This window comes from Pelodiscus sinensis, chromosome 13, assembly GCF_052426305.1.
Source record: "Pelodiscus sinensis isolate ZL-2025 chromosome 13, ASM5242630v1, whole genome shotgun sequence".
In the NCBI taxonomy this organism is placed as follows: Eukaryota; Metazoa; Chordata; order Testudines; family Trionychidae; genus Pelodiscus; species Pelodiscus sinensis.
In genome coordinates, this window is record NC_143064.1 from 45,842,570 (window position 1) to 45,864,790 (window position 22,221).

The following is a 22,221-nucleotide window of genomic DNA, read 5'->3' on the forward strand; positions in this document are numbered from 1 at the left end:
AGCTCTGCTTCTTCAAGCACCACCCGCTCTGGGTGTTGGCCAGCCCCTCTGACACGTAATCCCTAAGCTTGGTCTCTTGCACCATCATGCTTCTGTGGAGTGTTACAGCCTGTCCTTGTGCCAGTCTGCAGAGCACCACTCCCTCCTAGTCTGATTTGGGGTGCCCCTCCCCCTTTGGCACTCCCTGGACAAGCACCCCATCACGAGAACAAGCTCCGCCCCATTAGGCCTTGTGAATGCATTGTGTCACTAGCTGAGGCGCACGGCGCTTCCCTGCGCACACCAGACTGTAACATTCCTACGCCCTGCCACACTGCGGAGGCTTTGGGCTAGAGATGTTAACTAGCGAATAATTTACTAGTCGAGTAGTCGATGGAATTTACTATATCGACTAGTCGATAAGCACTTCTGTGTTCCGCCTTTGAAATGCACAAGAGCCCCGGCAGGGAGCCCAGGGCCAGCAGGAAGTGGAGCCCTGGGCCAGCAGGAAGTCCCGCTGACTCCAGGTCCTTCGCTGGCACCAAGCTCCATGCGGCGCTTCCTCTCTGAAATGCACAAGAGCCCCTGCTGGGGACTCTTGTACATTTCAAAGCTGGCAGGCTGCACGGAGACCGGGGTCAGCTGGGGAGTCCCCAGCTGATCCTGGGCTCCAAGCGACACTTCCGCTTTGAAATGTCATGTGACTCCCCAGCTGACCCCAGGCTGCATGCAGCACTGCTGCTTTTAAGCACTCCCCTCTTCTCCCCCCTTGCTGCCTCTATCTGATAGAGGCAGCAATGCGGGGTGTGTGTGTGTGTGTCTAATAGACTATCCTGATGACTATCTGATAAACATTTGCTTATCGGATAGTCAACTAGTCCTTTACATCCCTACTTTGGGCCATAACTTCCCATTCCCTCGCTCCACCTTGCCCCTGCCTACCAGTCTGGGTTTCTTGCTGTTGTGCTCCGGGGGTTTCTTGTTTCCCACCAGGTAGTTGAGGGTGGCGTACTCCATGAGCGCAGCGAAGACAAAGATGAAGCAGACGGAGACAAAGAGGTCCATGGCGGTGATGTAGGAGACTCGGGGGAGGTGCTTGCGGGAGATGGTGCTCAGGGTGGTCATGGTGAGCACCGTGGTGATGCCTGTGGGGGTGCAGAGCACTGTCAGGAGGGGCAAAGCCCGGGAGAAGAGCCACACGGCTACGTATCCCAGCAGCCATGCCCTTCTTCCCCGTGGCTCCAGCTCTCCTCTTTCCCTGACTCTCCACCGGGAGCCAGGGCGTCCTGGCTGGCCGGTGAGGAGGGGGGTGGGCGGTTCTTCGGTAACGGTTCTGTTGTGGGGCTGGTGGAGGGGGCAGGCCGGGGAGGGCCTTCTCCTGAAGTGTAATTCTATTCCAAAAGGGGACTCTGCGAAACATGATCTTGCGAGGGCACTGTGCCTATTGGCCAAATGTGTTCCGCTTACAAGGAAAAGAGACGTGGCCAGCCTGAGCTCTGGGCGTCACCAATTCCAAAGGCCCGTCTCTCAAAGTGAGGGCCAACATTTCCAAGGGGGGGGGGGTGGCGACTGATTTGGGGGTGCCTCTGAGAATGCAGCTGGTGACACCGAGGGCCAGATCTTCCAAGGTGCCGACTGAGCCTCCAACAGGAGCTGCAGTGCTCCCTGACCCCCTCAGTCATGCCCTCAGTGGGTCATCCAAGACCACCCCAGACCAGTGGCTGTTCTTCAAAGTGCTGGCCTTGTGCACACACCCAAGCAGGAATAAAACACAAGCAGGTCTTGTAAGCCTCCCTACAATGCCCTACCCCTTTCCTTGCAGCTTTGTGTGTGCAAGCTCCCATGCCCAGGGCCCTGTCTTGCTGTTTTACCTGCTTCACCTGTTAGCTAGACATCTCTCGGGATGGTCTAGATGGTCCTGCCATGAGGGCAGGGGACTGGACTCGATGACCTCTCGAGGTCCCTTCCGGTTCTAGTGCTCTAAGATTCTAATGATGTACAAAGACTAGCATCATCTGGGCAAATCATGCAGCTGCCCCAGGACTCTTTCACCAAAGACAAAAGGATCCAGTTCTAGTCTAAATCTGGAGCCCACCATCTTGGAGAGGGTTCTCAGAGTGGGGAAAGAATTCTAAAGCAGCTTGTGCTCCCTTCCTCCATGCTCCTGGTGTGTGCTGGGAAGAGCCGCAGCCGTTTCCAGTGGGCTGTGAGCTATGCGTGTGCAGTTATATGCATCGTCTGGGCAGGGAGCGTTCTGGAAAATCCCAAGGAGCTGGTGTTAGCATCTGAAAGCCATCTGGTAATTCTTGTCCTGCTCTGTCCCCTTGCTGTGCCATTCCCCCCAAACTCCTTCAGCCCCCCCCCCGCCCGTCCCAGCCGACCATATCCTCCAGGCCTTTACTCATTAGGTTATCGGTAAAATTAGATTAGAAGCATCTCTGGGCAAGGATCTTGTGTAATTTTGTTGTCTGTGAAGTGCCCTATCCATGTAGGGCACCACCTAGAGCCGGACAGATCACACAGAAGATGGACTGTCAACAAGAAACGCTTGGAAGAGACACGAGGCAAAGAGTCTGGTGTTGGATTGTGCATGAGAACTGGTCCCACGCAGGCAACCAAAAGTCACCGATGAGCGTCCATCTTTGGGCTTCCGGTGACTTGGCTTTTCAATAACTGGGAGGTGAGCAGCACTGCCTAGTGGAGTTAGAACCTGGGTTTCTATCTGTGACTTGAGGGGTATGGCTCCACCTGGAGCTGGCGGGGAATGGTTCCCCACTCGAGGAGACAAGCTAAAAATAGCATGACATCTCCTCAAGCTAGCATGCTAAAAATAGCAGAGTAACTGTGGTAGCATGCGGGGTAGGGGTGTGTGTGTCAGGAGGGGCTGGCTACCCAGGGTAAAAACCCTTCAGGATTCTGTGGGTAAGTATTCGGGTGGTTTGCCTCAAGCACTACCTTTGTTACCACGACTACACCACTATTTCTGGGTGCCAGGTGTCATCAAGCTAATGTGACTGTCTCCTCAGGAGGGCATCACACCCTCCTGCCCTAAGTGGGTCACACTAGGGAATCCCTGTGAGGCTATCTCACTGCCACCTGATTTGTGGGCTACAGTCAAATGTCCTTCCCAATGGCAGGGGCCTCTAAAGAAGTGAGCGGAGAAAACAGCGACGTGTGTTTGTTCCCCGTGTGGTCTGTGGAGTGTGCCTGAGCCAAGCCCTGTGCTGTTTAGGTGAGCGGCCGTACTCCATGGAGGTACGACTGGTCTGTGTGCACGATACCGAATCACTAGCACGGCTCCACCAAAGGCTGCCTGTAACCGAGTGGAGAACTTGTCCCTGTGTAACGCCGTGATAAAGACACGGCTGCACAGCTTCCTAGGCCAGAAGACAAGGGGGAGCTGTGCTAATGAGGGGGCAGCAACAGATAGTTCTACCAGCCAGACTGATAAAGGAGTCTTTATAATGAGTTAAGATGGCACATCAGCTGGAAAAAAATCACACAGTAGGCACATATCTGATAGTTATCACCAGGGCGACTATAGATTAGTGGTTGATGGCCTGGATGAGGCCCAGAGGGGTTCTATGTGGCCCGTGAGACATTTTGTTTACCATCACCCATGTGCAGGGTTGCCACATTCCATTGGTTCCCATCTGTGTCGTTTTTTCCCTACTGGTGTCACTCAAGTGACACACATGTAAATAAGGGCACATGAAGTGAGGTTCCTGGTCATCGTACACAACAATGATTGTGAGAGCCGGGTGCTCCCTCTGCATCCAATCACAGAGCTGCCACGGCTCAGTCGGCAGCCCCGGCAAATTCTATGTACGCAAAACTACCCTCTTGGTTACAACAATCGTGTGGTCCACTGTGATGGAGGGCCACTCCTGCAGCCCTCTCACTAGCCTAGGTTGCCCGTCACTGATATAGATGCCAGAAGTGGTGCCATTGTCTATACAATGGAATGTTTAAATATTATCAGCCCGCCACTCTGAAACAAACATAAAATCAAAAAAAGGGCCATACCTTGGAGCAACATAGTTTAATTCTGACCAAACTTGGCAGAAGCTTTCCAAATGCAATTCATAACGTAGCTATGTACTCCAACTAGTACTGTTTTGGAAAGTTTGGGAAATATTTGACCCCTGGTGATATATTTTATGCATTTTCCTGTCTTTTTTTGCCTTCGGGCAAAGCCGAATTTGGTAGTTGCATGACAGTCTGAGTTTGCATGCGCCATGAAATGCATTTAAGTATTTGTCATTATATTTAGACTGGACTGATCTGAGAATAAGGTTTTGTCTGCTGTTTTATGTGGGTTCCTTTCTAATGATTACTGCACTTGCAGTAAACAAAGTTGACAGCGATCACTTTGCGGTGGGCTTCGTGTGTCATGCAATGAATTTCATGGGTGATGTAGGCAGCGTGATGCAGGACAGCAGGTTTGAGGACATCCTTGTGGATGTTAATACAGCATGCTGCAATATGAAATATTGCCAGGTCATGTTCCACTCTCTGGGCCAAGACTGGACCTATGTCATGTAGGATGAAGCAATCGACTGTAAAGCACAGTATAGCGCAGGGCTACTCAACATGCAGCCCATGGCCTGTTTGTTTGCGGCCCGCCGTCTGGTTTGGGTTTACACGGGGCTCAACACGCGGCCCACGAGGGGGAGCCCAAACAAAAATGTCAATATAATGGTCTTCTGTGATATGCATTTCAATAGTTAAATTCCTGGACTGTCATTGCTCATGAAAAGTGCTGTCATCTGGGTGGAAATTGGGAAAATGTTTCATTTTATTAATATCATCAGAGCTGACTTAAATGGGACCTGAGTGCTGGGTAGTCTTGCCTTAATCTTTGTATTCATGCCCTCAGTGTAAAAGAAGCTATTTGCATATATTTGCATATATATTTGCATGTATATGCAACCACACTTAACTTGCGGCCCTCAGCATGTGCTGTGAGTACCATTGTGGCCCCCAGGGATTTCAAAGTTGAGTAGTCCTACTACAAACAAAGTTGACAGCGATCACCTTGAGGTGGGCATCGTGCGCCATGCAATGAATTTCATGGGTGATATAGGCAGCATGATGCAGGACAGCGGGTTTGAGGACATCATTGTGGAAGCCAACATTGATGGGCCATGCTCTAAGAGGGAAAGGATACAACTGTGGCATTAGAACTAACAAACTTATGAAGGACAGCTGAATTGCTTGACACATTTGGCAGTGGGTAATTCCACGAACAATGCTGTTCACCCAGGTGATGAGAAGAGATGCATCTTGGAGCAAGCTCCACCATGCAGTGAAGCATTTGAAGATGTGGAGAAGGCACACAGGGCACGTCTACACTGCAGGGCTAAAGTCACATTAACTACGCAACTTCAGCGTCGTCAATGGCGTAGCTGAAATCGAAATAGCTTAACTCAGCTTTTGGCATCGTCTACACAGCAGAAAGTCGAAGGGAGAACACTCTTCCTTCGACTTCTCTTACTTCTTGCGAAATGAAGGTGACCAGGAGTCAGAGTAAGAAGTCCTCCAGCTCGACATTATTTCGAAATAATGGCCTGCAGTGTAGACACGCACAATGTTATTTAGGAATAAAATAACACTGCTGTGTGGATGTACCCACAGAGAAAAGGGAGTGGAAACACAGAACGACCTGGCAAACTTCATGAACAGCATCGAATCACTCCATCACTTGTGCTACCCATGGAGAAATCTGTTCATACTTTTCCCAGAACAGAAATATAACAGATTTCTCCCAACTACAGATGGATTATGTAACCCCAGTAAGAGATGATAATAAGTCTATGAAGCTAGAGACATTTGCAGAAATGATTCCTTTGACTTCCAGCATGGTCATGCTAGATGGGATTATGTAAATGTAGCAGAAGCCAGCCATATATCATGCTCTAGTTGATAGGGAGCAATATACTGGATTGCCACTCTCTTCAGGGGTGGATGGCATGACTTGGCCACCAGGCAACCTCTCACCAAGGAGTGTGGGAAGTAGCAGCCTCCTTACACAAAAGATAAGTCTCTGCCCAAATCTTAGCTGACTGCACATTTAAAGGCAGCTGTAACAGCTATGACAAATGTGTGGAATCAGCCTTCAGCCACAGATCTCCACAAAGGAGCTATCAAAGGGCGCATGACTGCCGATGAAATTGCTGTCCAAGATGTTATTAAAAGTTGCGACTGGAAGAATGACAAATCCTTTTAGCATTGAACCTGGAACAAGCCCATGCAACAGACAGCTACTTGTGAATGTTGCAAAGACTCCCGAGAGTCCATCTGAAGCTGCAGAAAGTTTGCACGTGAGAAGAGAGAGGGGCACACAAGAAAAGCAGTTTGTAATCAGTAGGCTGCAAAGAGGCAAGGGAGACCTCTTTGTTCCCATAAAAAGGCATAATATCATATCACAAGGTTCTCCTGGAATCTCCCACTGTGTCGACGGAGGAGGCGTCTGCTCGTGCTGACTTGAGTTCTGGGTTTATTTGTTTTTAGGGCGCTTCTCACGTGGGCAGTGAATCCAATCCCGGATTTGCAAATGCGGTTGCGTGTCGTGCGGTCATTGCTGGGTGGAGGGTTTGAGCTGTTAGCCTTACGATGTGCCCTCTTCCCCTGCAGAAACCTCACACTCCCCTCCTCATGGCCCAGACAGGGTGTCACATTACTGAATTGGAGGGAAGCAGCCAGATCGCTGCTGCACCCCTAGGTGGGGGTGTTGGCCCCAGAAATTGGTATAAAAGGGAGCCATGTGGGGTATTGAATGGGAGCTTATTGTTTGTTGATCTTATGTACGCTATTTATGTGAGTATATAATGTCTATGTGTGTACGTAGGAATCTGTAATCTGTGTGGAAGCTGAATATTTCTCTGAATGTGGTTAAGCATTGCTATGGACAGGCTGAGTAGCGAAGCCCTGTGGAACAATGGCTCTCAATGGGCTATGGACACACCCAAAGAATGGGGTTTGTCATCTGAGAGCAGCCAGCAGGGAACATAGAGATTGGCCTCTGACCAGGTGACTTGCTGCATACTAGAAGAGGCCAGGAAGGAGGTATAAAGAGGCCATGCGGTCAATGCCATTTTGTTCTCAGCTCAGCACTTCATCCCAGAGGCAGCATTGCAGGGATCGAAGAGCCCGGAAGACCTGTGAACCCATCCTGATGATAGGATGTGCAACAAGAACTTTTAAACCAGCAGCTGTAACATCTCTGCTAGAGCCTGCATCGAAGACTGGGAGATTCGGTGCATGTAACGTAATATTCTTTAACAACCTTACTCTCATGCTTTTCTTTCTTGTGTTAATAAACCTTTAGTTTTAGATTCTAAAGGATTAGCCCAGCGTGATTTGTGGGTAAGGTCCAGAGGGTAAATTGACCAGGGATCTGTGGCTGGTTTCTTGGAACCGGACAGGACTTGTTCGGGGTAGGTGGGATTGGGTGCTAGGACCCCCCACCTGTGTATGAGGCCCGGGGCCATCTGGGGCATGGATATTGCTGGGGTGTCAGAGGGGTTTTGCTCGTGAGGCTTCAGGCAGGCAGCTGAAGCGCTCTGTGAGACTGGTTTGTGGCCTGTTTGGAGAGGTCACCAGTCTGGGGGCTGTAAGGAGCCCCGGATGTGAGCAATTCGCCCTGAGCGGATGCCCTCAGCTGTGCCCAGACACGGCCCGGTCCGTCACACAGGGTCATCGCTGTGGTGCCTCCTACTGGCCGGTCCGGGAACCAGCTCAGTTCTTGCACAGGGCACCCTCCTCCAGTGGTGCCTCTCTTCCATCACTTCCCTTCCGAGGCTCACGTTGCTCCCCAGACTACAGTGTCCTCTTCAGGCACAGCCCGTTGGCCAGGTCCCACTCCATTCTCCCCCTTTCTGGGAGAACAGCAATTCTGTGTCCAACCAGCCATCTCAGTGGCAAGGGGGTGCAAAGGGGGAGATGGACATACGAACTCATGCATCAGCTCAGTATCTTCAAGTGTCCCCTATCACTAGCCGACGGGTCACAGCATGGGACACCGTGTTCCTAAAATGATGGTACTTTCACCAGCTCCAGAAGCCACCCTCCCCTGTGCAACAAGGAGATGTGAACACCACAGGGAAGGTGCGGTGTTATGCAAAGCCTTCAGCTGCGACAGTGCCAAGTGTAGCCACAAAGTAGCAAACACATCAGCAAGGTTCTGAGGGGAGAATAAACGGGTTTCAACTGTTTCCAAAGGACCCAGACTATTTTAGGACTAACTATAGCTCAACGGGGGGTTGATTAGGCGTTCGGTAGTTGTGTAGTTATATGGAGAGGTTACATAAGAGTTCATGGTGACTCTTGGTTTGTTAGCACATGATGTATTCATACAGGACACCCTAAAGCTGTTCTACAGAATCATTTCTCTTATATGTGGCTTACGTCGATTGTCATTGGATTCAGTAATGGTAATAAGATAATTACAATTGTATTGAACTTCTTTTACATTTAACTGCTCCAGCCAAGCAGATAACATCAAAAATATATGTTAGGTAATTAGGAGGTAGGGTCTTATTATTTGCAGAGCTTCATAAAAATATCAGATGGAAAAAGCGTCTCAGAACAGCCCATTCTGCAAAAGAGGACAAATGCTTTGATGTATTGCATGGTACAAACAAACTCAGAATGACATGGGATTATAGGCTTTTGTTTAACTGCAGGCAAAGGAGTTCGGGAATATGCATAAACAGTATCAGCTGGGGTTAAGTATTTCCCAAACTTTCCCAAACAATACTAAAGTGTATTTGGAAGGCTTGTGTCAATTGTGGTCAAAATTAAACCGTTTCCATGATTTATGGTCCCTTCCAGTTCTAGGATCTATGCAGCCACAATGAACATTTTCCATTGGATGGGTTACCCTTTAGTGACCAAAATGGGTCTCGGCTGATAGACTTTAGGCTCTGGGCAGTGGATTTTTGGTTAAGCCTTGTGATGAGTGAGAAATTCCTGGAGAACATGGTGGTGTAGTTCTGGTAGGGACAAGTTAGTATATATCCCCCGAAGGGCCAAACTCTTGTAACTCTCCTGTCATCAGTGAATTGACACCCAGGATAAATTTGGCCTGTGCAGTCAGAGCCCCATCCAAAGCCCATTGGGTGGATGGATGTCTTCCCTTGGACTTTACGGGGGTGCGGAGCAAAGGCTTGACTGGGGTTGTATCTCGTATGAGGGGTCTTGAGACCTGTTCGCAGGGAGCCAATGTGGACGCTCTGCATCCCACAGGGGGTGCCCCTCCTGGGTGAATCCAGGGGTGGAAACCTGCCTTTGGAACAGCTTCCACAGCAACATTGCTTTTTCCAGCCATGCAGAACGCAGCGCCTGCTGCTTGTTATTCCTTTGGAAGCTTAGCATGGACCTGGCCTCTATTTCTCCGTGGAAGCTAACGTTAAACTCCCCACTCTGTGTGTATGTGGGATGGGGCATTGTAGAGATTGCAAGAGCATCCAGCTAGGCAGGGGAGCCAGGCCAGGCCTCTGGGCAAGTGGGGGAGATACGCTGGCTTGGTGCCCCTGGTAGGGGCGGGGCCTCCGGTGGAAGGGGCGGGGCTAAGAGCCACCCGGAGTGTGTCCTGAGGCACTTTGGAGGCTATTTAAAGGGCTTGAGGCTCGGGGCCTCTTTGAATCACTGGGTCCCATTTTGCCCTTGTCGTCAGGCTGCAACCAACTCTGTCCAGTCCTGATGGTCTCTCCATGGTCAGCGGAGATCTCCCACAGGCCCCTGCTGCATGCAAATACAGCTCAGAGCCTGGAAATGGGAGCAGATGTGCTAGAGGCGGTGAGGATCGCTAAACGGTACCTCCCGCTACACCAGGAGAAGTCGCCACGGAGTGGAGACTCCACAGGACAGGAAATGGAGATGGCTCTGAGCCTAATCAAAGGGTTAAACGACCTTTTCTGTCCAGCAGAAGAGACAGCCAGGGCGGGTGAGCAAGCCTAGGCAATGAACAGGGCCCTCATCTGAGTGTGTGCAGCCCCGCCTACCGGTGAGTCTCAACCCCTTCCCAGAGTCCAGTGTCAGGCTGGGGCCCCGCTGGGTACAAAGTACTGGCCTACAGGGTGCACCACAGAGCTCTTGTGCTCTCCGGATGTTGCTGCTAGTGACAGAACTCTCCCAGGCGGGTGAGGGCCAGGGCTGGTGGACGGGTTCAGTCGGCCCTTCCCCTCCATTGTCACCGGCTTGGAGAGGGCGAGGGTGCACTGCACAGAGGCCTGTCTGGGGCGGTAGGGTCCACATGAGGGCACCTAGCAGCGAGGATGCTGGGTAATATGTCCAACAGCACCTGCCGCTCAGTCTCGAAGGTACGTAGGCACCTTGCCTGAGCCAAGCAGCAGTGAAGGCACAGAACTATCTGCCTTACCCAGAGACGTCCTGGCGGGGGTGGAGTCTCTCTTGATCCAGAAGGAAACCCAGGACAAAACTACTGTCAGGATGCAGGGGATATAGGTCTGAATGGCAAAATAGCCCATCCGCCTGCTCAGGTCAAAGGAAACCGTCATGACCATATAGTCCCCTAGGAGAAGGCCACAAAGAGGCAGGCAGGTTAGCACAAAAGGAGGTGGAGATGTCTAATCCCCCTTTTAATTCCTGGCATTTATCATTCTTACACAGCCCCCCCCCTTCTCCCACAAACCATACTGTCTGAGCCCCTCACATGCTTTAATGTAGCTAAATACTTATGATGTACAACAGCCTGGTGAAGTAAAAAAGCACTAACCCCACTGGGCAGCTGGGGAATGGAAATTCAAAGGGACTTGACCAAGGACAGGCACACAGTCTGTAGCAGAGCCATGAGCAAAAACCAGTTTTCCCCGGGTCATGCGCTAGAGCTCGACCCATAGGCCATGCTTGTTCATAAACTCCCTTCATAGAGATCATTGTCTTGCTCCATTGAGCTTGGGGGCCACGTGACCTTTGAATTCACATGGCACGTTTGTGGCTGGTCTCCATATTGGACCATTTAATATGACCAGAGGGCCTGAAGGTGCCAATGACTGCTTTGCAAAGGAGCCGGGCCCTCGAAGCACAACTTCCCATCTCACACCCCTCACCTGCCCCCCGGACCAGCTGGGTCACTGACCCCCGCGTCCTAGCTCTGCCACTGACGACCTTCTTCCTCTCTTCCAAATCGCGTCCCCTGGGCAGCCTTCCCACCAGCCCGGTCCATGTTGTCCCTCTCCGGAGCGTTGGGCCCGGGGCTTGGCCGGGGATGGCAGCTCTGCTCTCCCGCAGAATGTAAGCAGCTCTGGGCGGGGACGGAGTTTGACTCCCAAAGCCTCGTGCACATTCACAGAGAGCCTCGCCCGGCAAGGCGCCCTGGAACCAGACAGCGCTGCCTCCGACTGCAGTGGATCCGAACGGAATCACGTACTCCCCGTGGCTGTGCCACGCCATTCCTGGTGTCACCCGCAAGCACGCCGCGGCCATGGCACCGCGATGAGCCCCGCTCCCTGAGGGGCCGCTGGGGATGAGAGGACAGAGCCAGACCTCCCAGGGCGGGGCAGAGAGGGGTTGTGGGGGGGAAGGAGGAAGATGGGACTCTAGGCATTTGAGCAGAGGAGGCAGGGGGCTAAGAACAAAGGAGCTGCTGTGCTAGATCAGACAAAGGCCCATTTAGCCGGTAGCCAGCAGAGCTTCGGGGGAATCCCCCGACCAGGGCAGTTATGGCGCGATCCACCACGTCACCCCTCCCAGCTTCAGGCAGTGACTCTCCCCTGAGCAGGAGGCTGCTAACAGCCACTGAAGGCCCTTTCCTCCAGCAACTAGTCCTGTTCTGGGAACTCCGGTCTCCCTTTGGCCTTTGCACCATCCCTTGGCAAGAGCGCATGGTCCATGCTAGTTAGGGCTCTGTTCCCAGCTGGCCAGAAGCCCCAGATCCACCCTGCGTGCCTGGCAGTGCCGTTGGGGGACACACCCGGCCGCTGAATGGAGCTGATCCACCTGTCCTGTGTGCACGGCCCTGGCTAGAGGCCCCAGGCTCTGTTCTCATCGCATGGGCCGGCCCGGCCGTCTGTCCGTCTCCACCTGCCAGCCTCCCTCTTGCATTAGTTCCATTGCCTGGGCGGCCAAGCTGCTCACTTTGGCCTCTGAGCGTTCTGGCCCAGCACTGCTGGCATCAGGCCGCGATTTGTGAGGGTTTAACGCATACGCGCAGGTCCCTGGCCGGCTGCTTTCGCCAGGCACGGCGCTGGGAAAGGCCGTTTGTTTGGACAGGGCCGTTTCCCTTCCCACGGTGCGGCATCAGCTCGCCCGGGGGCAGATCTCGCACCTCCAAGGAGGAGCACTGCAGCAGTGCCCTGTTTGGATTGTCCTGCCAGAGTCTTTGGTCCTGCTTCCCCGAAGGGCTGATCCTGGAGGAACCCTCTGGGGGGAGACCGAAGGCAACGCTCTCCATACGGCTCAGTCCTGGCCCTCTTCCTGGAGTTTGAAATGCTCCGTTTCCAGTGCCGGACTGACGGGGACGTCGCTCGGGGTGACGAGACAGACTTGGGTTCCTAAGGTCCGAGCCGGAGGGTTTTCTGTCTCGCGCAGATCAACGCCTCTCCTGCAGAGCCCCTTCGCTGGTTTCTTTTGCCCACAAGGCCCTGCCCTCTGTGGAGCCTTCTTTAATCACCTGCTGCCCTCTCCCAGCCCCCCGCCTCAGCCCTCCTACAGCAATCGTGTGCTGCCCACACGGCACCCGCCGGGGTGTCAGTCCCCTCTTCTCCCCCGGCAGGGGCGCTCTCCTGATCATGAGGCCTGCGGCTGCATAGCTGGGGCCACCTTCTCGCCTTCACTGCAAGCTCCCCTGCGCCCCCTCAGCTGCCCACTCCTCACGAGGCCCATCCCAATGGGGCAGCAGCCGCGTGGCCTGCAGTAGCTAACCCATCCGGGGCAGGTCCCTCACATGGCTGAGATGTACCTGTCGCGGATTCTCCCCACTCTGAGAGGTGGGTGCTGCAGGCCAGGGCAGGCTAGGCCTCCCCTAATCCGGGTTGTGGTCCTATCCAGGCTCTATCCCTAGGCCCTGCCATCACTTCCCCTCTCCACCAAAGCCAGCGGGCGCAGCTTGGGCCAGACCCTTGAAGCGTGGAGCTCCACTGGCTGGTGGCGTGGCCTGGCCAGGTTGGGCCAATGCTCAGAGCTGGCCGGTGGCCCAGGGCTCAGAGCGGGAGAGCCGATGGGCCGTGTAGCTAGGGCAGATTGGCCGGTGGCCTGGGGCAGTTTGGCCAGGTTTCTCCGCGACAAGGGGGCTCGGAGCTGTGGTGGGCCAGGGAGAGTGGGGAGGGGGGTGGAGAGAGGGGCTAACCTCACCAAACGGGCAGGGGTCACGTGCCACCGATGCTGCTCGAGTTTGTCTAAGTGTAGTTGTGTTCTCTTGCTCAGCAGGAGTCTCCCTCCAGGCACAGGCCTTCCCCAGTCCCCTGGCGGAGCCACCGGCAGGGCTGGAACCTGCTGCTCCGCGGGAAATGCACACAAGTCCCAACAATAAAGCGATCGTGCTCCTGAGGCCCAGCGGGAACTCGGTAGAGACTGGGAGGGCCAGAGGATTTCAGGTTCCCGGGTGCTCCACTGGGGAGGGGCAACTAATGACGGGGGAAGCTGGGGGGCTGAAAAATCTCCATTCCCTGGTGATGTCGGCATTGCAAAGCCGGGTTTACGTTCACGCCGGCTTTTGGGAGCACGGGCTGGCGTGTACCAGGCCCAGGCCCGGAGGCGTGTGCTTCTAAACAGCCAACACACTAGCCAAAGGGCTGTGCTGCTCCTCACGTTGTCAGGGCGCAGTTGTAGGTTTCCAGTCCCCCTCGGCTTTCCCCGCTCTCCCCTGCTCCTTCCTGGGATGTTCATTTACAAATTTTGCACCTCGGCAGAGTCTTTCCGGGAGGGTTCCCCTAGCCCTTCACCCTCACCCCTATTCTCGCCCTCATTTTGCAGGGAGGTACTCAGGGGGTCAGAGCAGGTTTGGGGTTTGTCCAGAATCACACAGCACATTCGTAGCAGGGTGAGGAGTAGAACCCAGGGTCCTGACATCTCTCTGCTCCTCCAGCTGTTAGACCCCGCTCTTGCCTTCGCCTCCAGAGATTTGCTTATCTCCATCACCACAACTCGTGTGTGCCCAGGGCAGCCAGCATGTTGCAGATCGGCTGTTAGATGGAACCGGCGTTCAGACGGAGCGTGTCCCTGTAGCAGGGTCAGCCTTCACCTCCCAGGAGCGCCCCCGTCTGGCCGAGGGTGGGTTCCTGCACTGCCTCAGGTTGTTAGCCGAAAGCTTCTTCAGCAACCCAGCCCTCCAGCCGAGTCCACTCCTGCGTATCACACGCCCCTTCTGGGATATACGCTTAAGAGGGGCCCGTCCCGGTGCCCTCTGTAGAGTGTCTCTTGTGTGTGTTTCTCAGGCTGTTACCCCACTCTGGACATGAATGGCTTCCCCTCTTGGGGACAACTCCTTTGCCTTAGCTCAGGGCTTTATCTTCCATTTCATAGTCTCTAAGCAGCTCTCCCCAGGCAGCTGCTCCCTCAGGCCAGTCAGTTACCCCTGGTCCTCTCTCCCTTTGGTCTGTGCTGCAACTGCACTGACTTCTTATCTAGTCCTTCCTGGCCCCTGATTGGCTGGTTTCTTCCCAGCCCCTCTAGCCGGCCAGGAGGACTTCTCTATGGCTCTTTCTGGGCTCAGGGCTTGGTCCACTCCATTACAGTCCCCCAGCTGCATCCGTGACTAACAGCAACTTCGGCATAACGTTCTGAGGATAGGGTAGCACCATGCTACTGCTATGGCTTCAGCCAGGACATTTTACACTCTGCAGTGGCTCAGACATGGAAGCTGCCCTGAGACAAGGCCCTGTTTTATTACTCCTCTGCTTCTTAGCCATCGACTCCCATTCTGTATGGCCCTCATGCTGTCCCTAACCACACTCTTTAGACCCATTCCCCTTCCTCCCCCATCCTCAGGCTGCGAGTGGCTATCGGTGCCCTACTGACCCCTACTGTGCCTAGCTACACGCTGCATCTCCTGCCATTCTCCATGTGCTATAGTCAGCATATCTCCCTATGGTTGCCTCTCGCTGCACCCCTCTTTGGCTGTGCCGCTACCTGCTATTACCTGCCCCGTCTGGTGCTTCCCACCAATCTCCTGACCACACCTCCCTCTCCCACAAGGTGCTCTCTGGAACTGGGGGGAGGCCCCCCTTGTAACACAGCAGTGGTTCTGTTGGGCCCGGATGCCTTACCAGCCCCTGTCCTGAGAACTTCCGACGTGTTCCTCAAGCCCGTGAAGTCAAACTGGTAAAGTCTCCAGGTGCGCTGGTCGGAGACTTCAATGGAGTACCGTCTCCAGCGGTAGATAATCTCCTCTCGCGGGTAGCCATCTGGAGGTGGGAGAAGGACACAGGCCAGGGGTGAACGGACTTACCACCTGGTGCAGAAAGAAGGACCCTGCCAGCCGTCTGCTCCTGAGACAACTTGGCCCTGGGTGCTCCATTTCGGTTGCTATTTCATCTTTCCACGGTCCTCGTGCCCACAGGCCCTGAGCACGAGAGGGGCCCTGTAGTTCTAGTCGCTGTGCAAACACACACAAAGCCCTGGGCTGGGATTCTCATTGAGTCAAAGGCCATTATGATTAACGAGTCTGATCTCCTGTAGATGCCCGATTCCAAGGGCACCTTTCAAAACCCAGCTATGGTCCCCCAAAGAATCCACACCCTAAAGAGGCAAGACAGGCAAGGGGTAACACGCATGACAGCCAAGCCAAGGGCTGGCTCTCGAGCCGGGGGAAATCAGTAGGTTGCTGTAGAGCCCATTAAAATGGCCAAAGGGTTCTGTCTTTTGTAGATCCGGTCCTTTAACGTGGCTGCCCTCCCACCCCTAGAGCAGGTGTCTGAGCTAGCAGGCCCCACCACTGCTGACCTAACAAACCTGCTGGCATGTTGCCCCCCCCTCCAAAACGGCTGGTTTTAGCCCTTCCCACCCTGTATTTTTCGCTTGTGCCTTGGCTTAACTCTTCTGCTACAGTTAGGGGGGGTCTCTGTTAGTTGCCCCTGGGACCCAGCCAAAACAAAAACAAAACCACCATTCACTCTTCCCACCCCTCCCATTTTTCATTCTTTTTTCTTCCTCCCCCTCCTCTATTATAAGTAATAAGTAACGGGAAAGCATGTGAGGTACCTTGGTTGTCTGTGTAGCCTCACTGTTTTTCACAGACCAACTGAAAATTGCACAGGGTCTCGAAGGACCACTTCCTGAGCTTTCCAAATAGTGTTTGCACCTTTCACTACCTAGTGTCAAGTGCTTTGGATAAGAGCGCTTTATAACAAAACCAGAGCAACCGTTCCTCGGTCCTCCTGAATGGGTGCTTGGAGCACAGTTTGAGAACGTCTGGCCTAGAGGGAAGTGGAATTTGCATTAAGCCAACATGAAAAATGTGTAAAAATAAAATGTGTCGATCTGTGCTGCACATCTACAGGGATGAGCTAGACAGTGCTGGGTCCTGCCATGTTATGCCTCATAGGATGAAGTTTACGGGGGAGGTCGATAAAGGGCTTTCAGGTCAGTGCGGGAGCATCCAGACTAGCGCGCTGAGCCGACATACAGCTGATCAGCTGTTTGTCGGCTCAGCGCGGCAGCCATGTAAATTTAAATGAAGCCGCGATTATTTAAATCGCGGCTTCATTTCCCTTTGCTGAACAAACAAATCTACATGGCTCCGTCGATGGAGCCATGTAGTATAGACATACCCTTGGACACATGAAAGTTAACTTCCTCTGAAGAAACATACTCTACCTGAAAAAGAATATTCAGCTAGTTTTCTTTCTAGACTTTTTCTTTACAAAATCATCAGTTAAGTCATAGTATTTTGTCAAGAGGCACTTTCAATGGTCAATATTGCTGAACTTGTCAAATGTTCCTCCGTGCTCGCTTGTTCCCCCACGATCCTCTCTGCAGAGGGATTGGCATCTTGCCCCCAGAGCGGCTGCTTCCTGCACTGGGGAGGGAAGGTTGCTGGACTCAGTGCAGGACTTCCCAGCCCACGGCCCCATATTGTTGGGGGAGGGGAGGCTCTGTGTCAGGAAATGGTACGTTTCATTGTAAATCCGCCCCTCACGTCCCCATGCCTGAGCGCTCTAGCCCCATAGACCTACACGGCCCTGCAGGCCGAGGGGCTGAGCGACTGCCAGTCCTTGTCAGAGGCGACTGAAGAGCAGTGGGTCCCTTCTCTCGCCATAAACTGGCTCAACTCAGTCTGAGTCAAAGCAGGCCGAAAGATGTAAAGGTTCAGAGCCAGCACCCACAGGTGGGGTGTGAGCCCTGTCACGCGTGGAGGTACACGGCGTGGGAATTGTGGGTTTGCTGACAGGCTTGTGGTGCTCTGGCATTGCTGCATGGGAAATCGGGGGGCTTTAGGATAGGAGTGAAAAGTTTAGCGCTGGGAGGCAGTGTGGCCTAGGGGATAGGGCACTGAACTACATCTCAGGAGACGCCCCCATTCAGTTCCTAGCATTGCCCCTGCTTTACTGGGTGACCATAGGTGAGTCAGTTCCCCTCAACATGCCTCAGTTTCCCCATCTATAAAGTTTAGCGCTGGGAGGCAGTGTGGCCTAGGGGATAGGGCACTGAACTACATCTCAGGAGATCCCCCCATTCAGTTCCTAGCATTGCCCCTGCTTTACTGGGTGACCATAGGTGAGTCAGTTCCCCTCAACATGCCTCAGTTTCCCCATCTATAAAGTTTAGCGCTGGGAGGCAGTGTGGCCTAGGGGATAGGGCACTGAACTACATCTCAGGAGATCCCCCCATTCAGTTCCTAGCATTGCCCCTGCTTTACTGGGTGACCATAGGTGAGTCAGTTCCCCTCAACATGCCTCAGTTTCCCCATCTATAAAGTTTAGCGCTGGGAGGCAGTGTGGCCTAGGGGATAGGGCACTGAACTACATCTCAGGAGACCCCCCCCATTCAGTTCCTAGCATTGCCCCTGCTTTACTGGGTGACCGTCAGTGAGTCAGTTCCCCTCAACATGCCTCAGTTTCCCCATCTATAAGCACTTTGAGCTCTGTGGCTGAAAACAGTGAAGTGGCTGAGACTCTCGAGGTCAGGGCTGGCCGAGGCCCCTGGACGGGAGTATCGGGGTGCTGCCGATCAGGGCTGAGATGGGGGAAGCTGTGGGTGTGCCAGGGCAGGAGGGAGGTGTTTGAAGGCCCAGAGTGAGGGGACAGCTGTGGCATAACGGGGGGCAGGGAGGGGCCGCAGCTGCGCTCAGCTGGTCTAAAACGGGGCGTGTCAGCAACGGGGCGCAGTGGCAGCCAACCCGAGAGGCTACCAGAGGACTCACCAATCACTTTCCTTCACACTGAAATGCAGTTCAGCAAGTAACTACCGCTCCGACCCTCAGGCGCCGGGCAGCACGGGCTGCCTTAGCCCTTCTTTCCTGGGTAGCCGTGGGCAGGCGCATGCTGAGAGCGCGTGGCCCCTGCCTGGGTGCAGCCGTTTGGGTGCCATCTGCGTGGGGGCGGCAGCTGCTTTGGGGCAGGCAGGGTCGGCCGGCGCGAGACAGGCTCTCCTAATGAGCGCGCCTCCGCAGCGAGTGGGCTGGCTGAGAGGGAGCGGGGAGGGTTTAATTAACGGCCAGCGGCTGGCTGAAGGGACGGCTGGCAAAGCGTCGCGCTCTGGGCTCCAAGCCACGCTGGGCTCCGGCGCTGGCCCTGCGCCAGCCCCCAGGGCTCACGTGTTCTCTCCCCTGGGGCCTTCCAGCAGCCCATCCCCGGAGAGGCCCCGAGGGATGAGACGCCCCAGAGGCCCGGAGCAGGCTGCGGAGCAGCATTCACGAGAAGCCCTCGCGGCTGCAGGCTCGGCCCGAGCCGACTGGAACCAACGGTTGCTCTGAGCTGGGTTCCTCGCCCGCTCCTGGTACAAAGCCTTCCGGAGGGCGGCCTCCGGGGCTGCACCCTGGATCCAAAGGCGATCGCCCGGCCCGACAGCCAGCCCCTCAGCACACTGCCAGTGGGGGTCGGGGGGGGGGGCCCAGTCCTCATTGGGCCGTTAGCAGCCCCGGAGGAACACGGCACCGTGGAATGGGCTGTCCCTTGCGGCTGTGGGGAACCCCGAACCCACCTGCTCAAGTGGGGGTGCTTTCAAAGGGAACCTCCTCCTGGGCTGTCTGCAGCCAGGAAGGCAGAGCACAGGGGCAGTGGGGGAAGGGAAAGGGGAGAGGTGGGAGAGTGAGGGGACAGTAGGGGGAGGGGAAAGGGGAGGGAGAGTACAGGGTAGTGGGGGGAAAGGAAAGGGAAGAGGTGGGAGAGCATGGGGGCAGTGGGGGAGGGAGGAGAAAGGGGTAGTGGGGGCAGGGAAAGGGGAGGAGAAGGAGGGGAGGGAGGAGAAAAGGGCAAGAGAAAGGGGTGGCAGAGGGCAGGAGAAAGGGGAGGGAGCACGTGGGGGCAGTGGGGGGGAGGGAAGGTGGGGACAGTGGGGGATGGGGGAGGGGAGGGAAGGGAAAGTGGAGGGAGCGTGTGGGGGGAAAGGGAGAGTGGGGGGTAGTGGGGGAAAGGGGAGGGGAGGGGAGGGAGGAAAAAGGGGCAGTGGGGGGCAGGAGAAAGGGGAGGGAGAGCACAGGGGCAGTGGGGAGACGGGAAGGGGAAGGGGAGGGAGGAGAAAGGGGAGGGAGAGCACAGGGGCAGTGGGGAGACGGGAAAGGGAAGGGGAGGGAGGAGAAAGGGGAGGGAGAGCACAGGGGCAGTGGGGAGACGGGAAAGGGAAGGGGAGGGAGGAGAAAGGGGAGGGAGAGCACAGGGGCAGTGGGGAGACGGGGAAGGGAAGGGGAGGGAGGAGAAAGGGGAGGGAGAGCACAGGGGCAGTGGGGAGACGGGGAAGGGAAGGGGAGGGAGGAGAAAGGGGAGGGAGAGCACAGGGGCAGTGGGGAGATGGGAAGGGGAAGGGGAGGGAGGAGAAAGGGGAGGGAGAGCACAGGGGCAGTGGGGAGACGGGAAAGGGAAGGGGAGGGAGGAGAAAGGGGAGGGAGAGCACAGGGGCAGTGGGGAGACGGGAAAGGGAAGGGGAGGGAGGAGAAAGGGGAGGGAGAGCACAGGGGCAGTGGGGAGACGGGGAAGGGAAGGGGAGGGAGGAGAAAGGGGAGGGAGAGCACAGGGGCAGTGGGGAGATGGGAAGGGGAAGGGGAGGGAGGAGAAAGGGCAGGGAGAGCACAGGGGCAGTGGGGAGACGGGAAAGGGAAGGGGAGGGAGGAGAAAGGGGAGGGAGAGCACAGGGGCAGTGGGGAGACGGGGAAGGGAAGGGGAGGGAGGAGAAAGGGGAGGGAGAGCACAGGGGCAGTGGGGAGACGGGGAAGGGAAGGGGAGGGAGGAGAAAGGGGAGGGAGAGCACAGGGGCAGTGGGGAGACGGGGAAGGGAAGGGGAGGGAGGAGAAAGGGGAGGGAGAGCACAGGGGCAGTGGGGAGACAGGAAAGGGAAGAGGAGGGAGGAGAAAGGGGAGGGAGAGCACAGGGGCAGTGGGGAGACGGGGAAGGGAAGGGGAGGGAGGAGAAAGGGGAGGGAGAGCACAGGGGCAGTGGGGAGACGGGGAAGGAAAGGGGAGGGAGGAGAAAGGGGAGGGAGAGCACAGGGGCAGTGGGGAGACGGGGAAGGGAAGGGGAGGGAGGAGAAAGGGGAGGGAGAGCACAGGGGCAGTGGGGAGACGGGGAAGGAAAGGGGAGGGAGGAGAAAGGGGAGGGAGAGCACAGGGGCAGTGGGGAGATGGGAAAGGGAAGGGGAGGGAGGAGAAAGGGGAGGGAGAGCACAGGGGCAGTGGGGAGACGGGAAAGGAAAGGGGAGGGAGGAGAAAGGGGAGGGAGAGCACAGGGGCAGTGGGGAGACAGGAAAGGGAAGAGGAGGGAGGAGAAAGGGGAGGGAGAGCACAGGGGCAGTGGGGAGACGGGGAAGGGAAGGGGAGGGAGGAGAAAGGGGAGGGAGAGCACAGGGGCAGTGGGGAGACGGGGAAGGGAAGAGGAGGGAGGAGAAAGGGGAGGGAGAGCACAGGGGCAGTGGGGAGACGGGGAAGGGAAGGGAAGGGGAGGGAGGAGAAAGGGGAGGGAGAGCACAGGGGCAGTGGGGAGACAGGAAAGGGAAGAGGAGGGAGGAGAAAGGGGAGGGAGAGCACAGGGGCAGTGGGGAGACGGGGAAGGGAAGGGAAGGGGAGGGAGGAGAAAGGGGAGGGAGAGCACAGGGGCAGTGGGGAGACGGGGAAGGAAAGGGGAGGGAGGAGAAAGGGGAGGGAGAGCCCATCTCTGGGTCCCCAGCAGCCGTACCTTGCAGCAGTGGCTGCTTGGCGCAGGCCTGGCTGTGTGTAAAATGAAATGTCAAACTTGTTTTGAAGCCGGCTCTTGACGCCTCTATGATAGCTCCTTGCGGGAGGGGAGACGGGAGAGCCTGGCAGCATGACTAAACCGTGCTGCTAATTAATTGCCGAGCATGCATGGCGTGTACTGTTAATTAGCAAAGGAAGAGGGAGGGGCAAAAGGCGGGGGGCTGAGGGAACTGTATCTCCTCCGCATCTTGTGTCCCTGGGAGGCAGCTCGCAGCCCCACCGTCTGAATCTCGCCAGCGGCAGGGAGAGGGGGCTGGGAGCGGGGAGGGAGCTTCTGGAGTTTGCATCTGCTCAGCCATCTCCTGAGGCGGCTGGAAATCTGTGGTGAAGGCCCACAGCGGGATGACAGGCCCCAAGGTAAGTGACAGGAGAAGCCCAGTCGATAGCAGGCCCCCTCATCTCCGCCCGCTGTGGAGAACAGTCACACACGCAGGGCCAGTCAACGCTGCATGCCGGCCCGGGCTGTGTCTCATGTTTGAGCGCAAGCCCCCCTTCTGTCCACACACAAAGCGGTCTGACTCTGGTTCACACCGCACGCTAGGCCTGGGCTGTGTCTCAGGTTTGAGCGCAAGCCCCCCTTCCGTCCACACACAAAGCGGTCTGACTCTGGTTCACACCGCACACTAGGCCTGGGCTGTGTCTCAGGTTTGAGTGCAAGCCCCCCTTCTGTCCACACACAAAGCGGTCTGACTCTGGTTCACACCGCACACTAGGCCTGGGCTGTGTCTCAGGTTTGAGTGCAAGCCCCCCTTCCGTCCACACACAAAGCGGTCTGACTCCGGTTCACACCGCATGCTAGGCCTAGGCTGTGTCTCAGGTTTGAGTGCAAGCCCCCCTTCCGTCCACACACAAAGCGGTCTGACTCTGGTTCACACCGCACGCTAGGCCTGGGCTGT

General features: G+C 55.7%; 1 protein-coding gene across 1 annotated transcript in view; it reads right to left on the reverse strand.

Moving 5' to 3' along the window:
• The window catches only part of GABRE (gamma-aminobutyric acid type A receptor subunit epsilon), a 75,530-nt gene that overhangs the window by 4,282 nt on the left and 49,027 nt on the right, over nucleotides 1-22,221 (reverse strand). The window contains exons 6-8 of the mRNA XM_006136293.5: nucleotides 15,210-15,347; nucleotides 10,364-10,516; nucleotides 922-1,124 (exon numbers count right to left, since the gene is read on the reverse strand). Of these exons, the coding sequence (XP_006136355.1) occupies nucleotides 922-1,124; nucleotides 10,364-10,516; nucleotides 15,210-15,347 (494 nt within the window). The remainder of the gene's footprint in view (nucleotides 1-921; nucleotides 1,125-10,363; nucleotides 10,517-15,209; nucleotides 15,348-22,221) is intronic.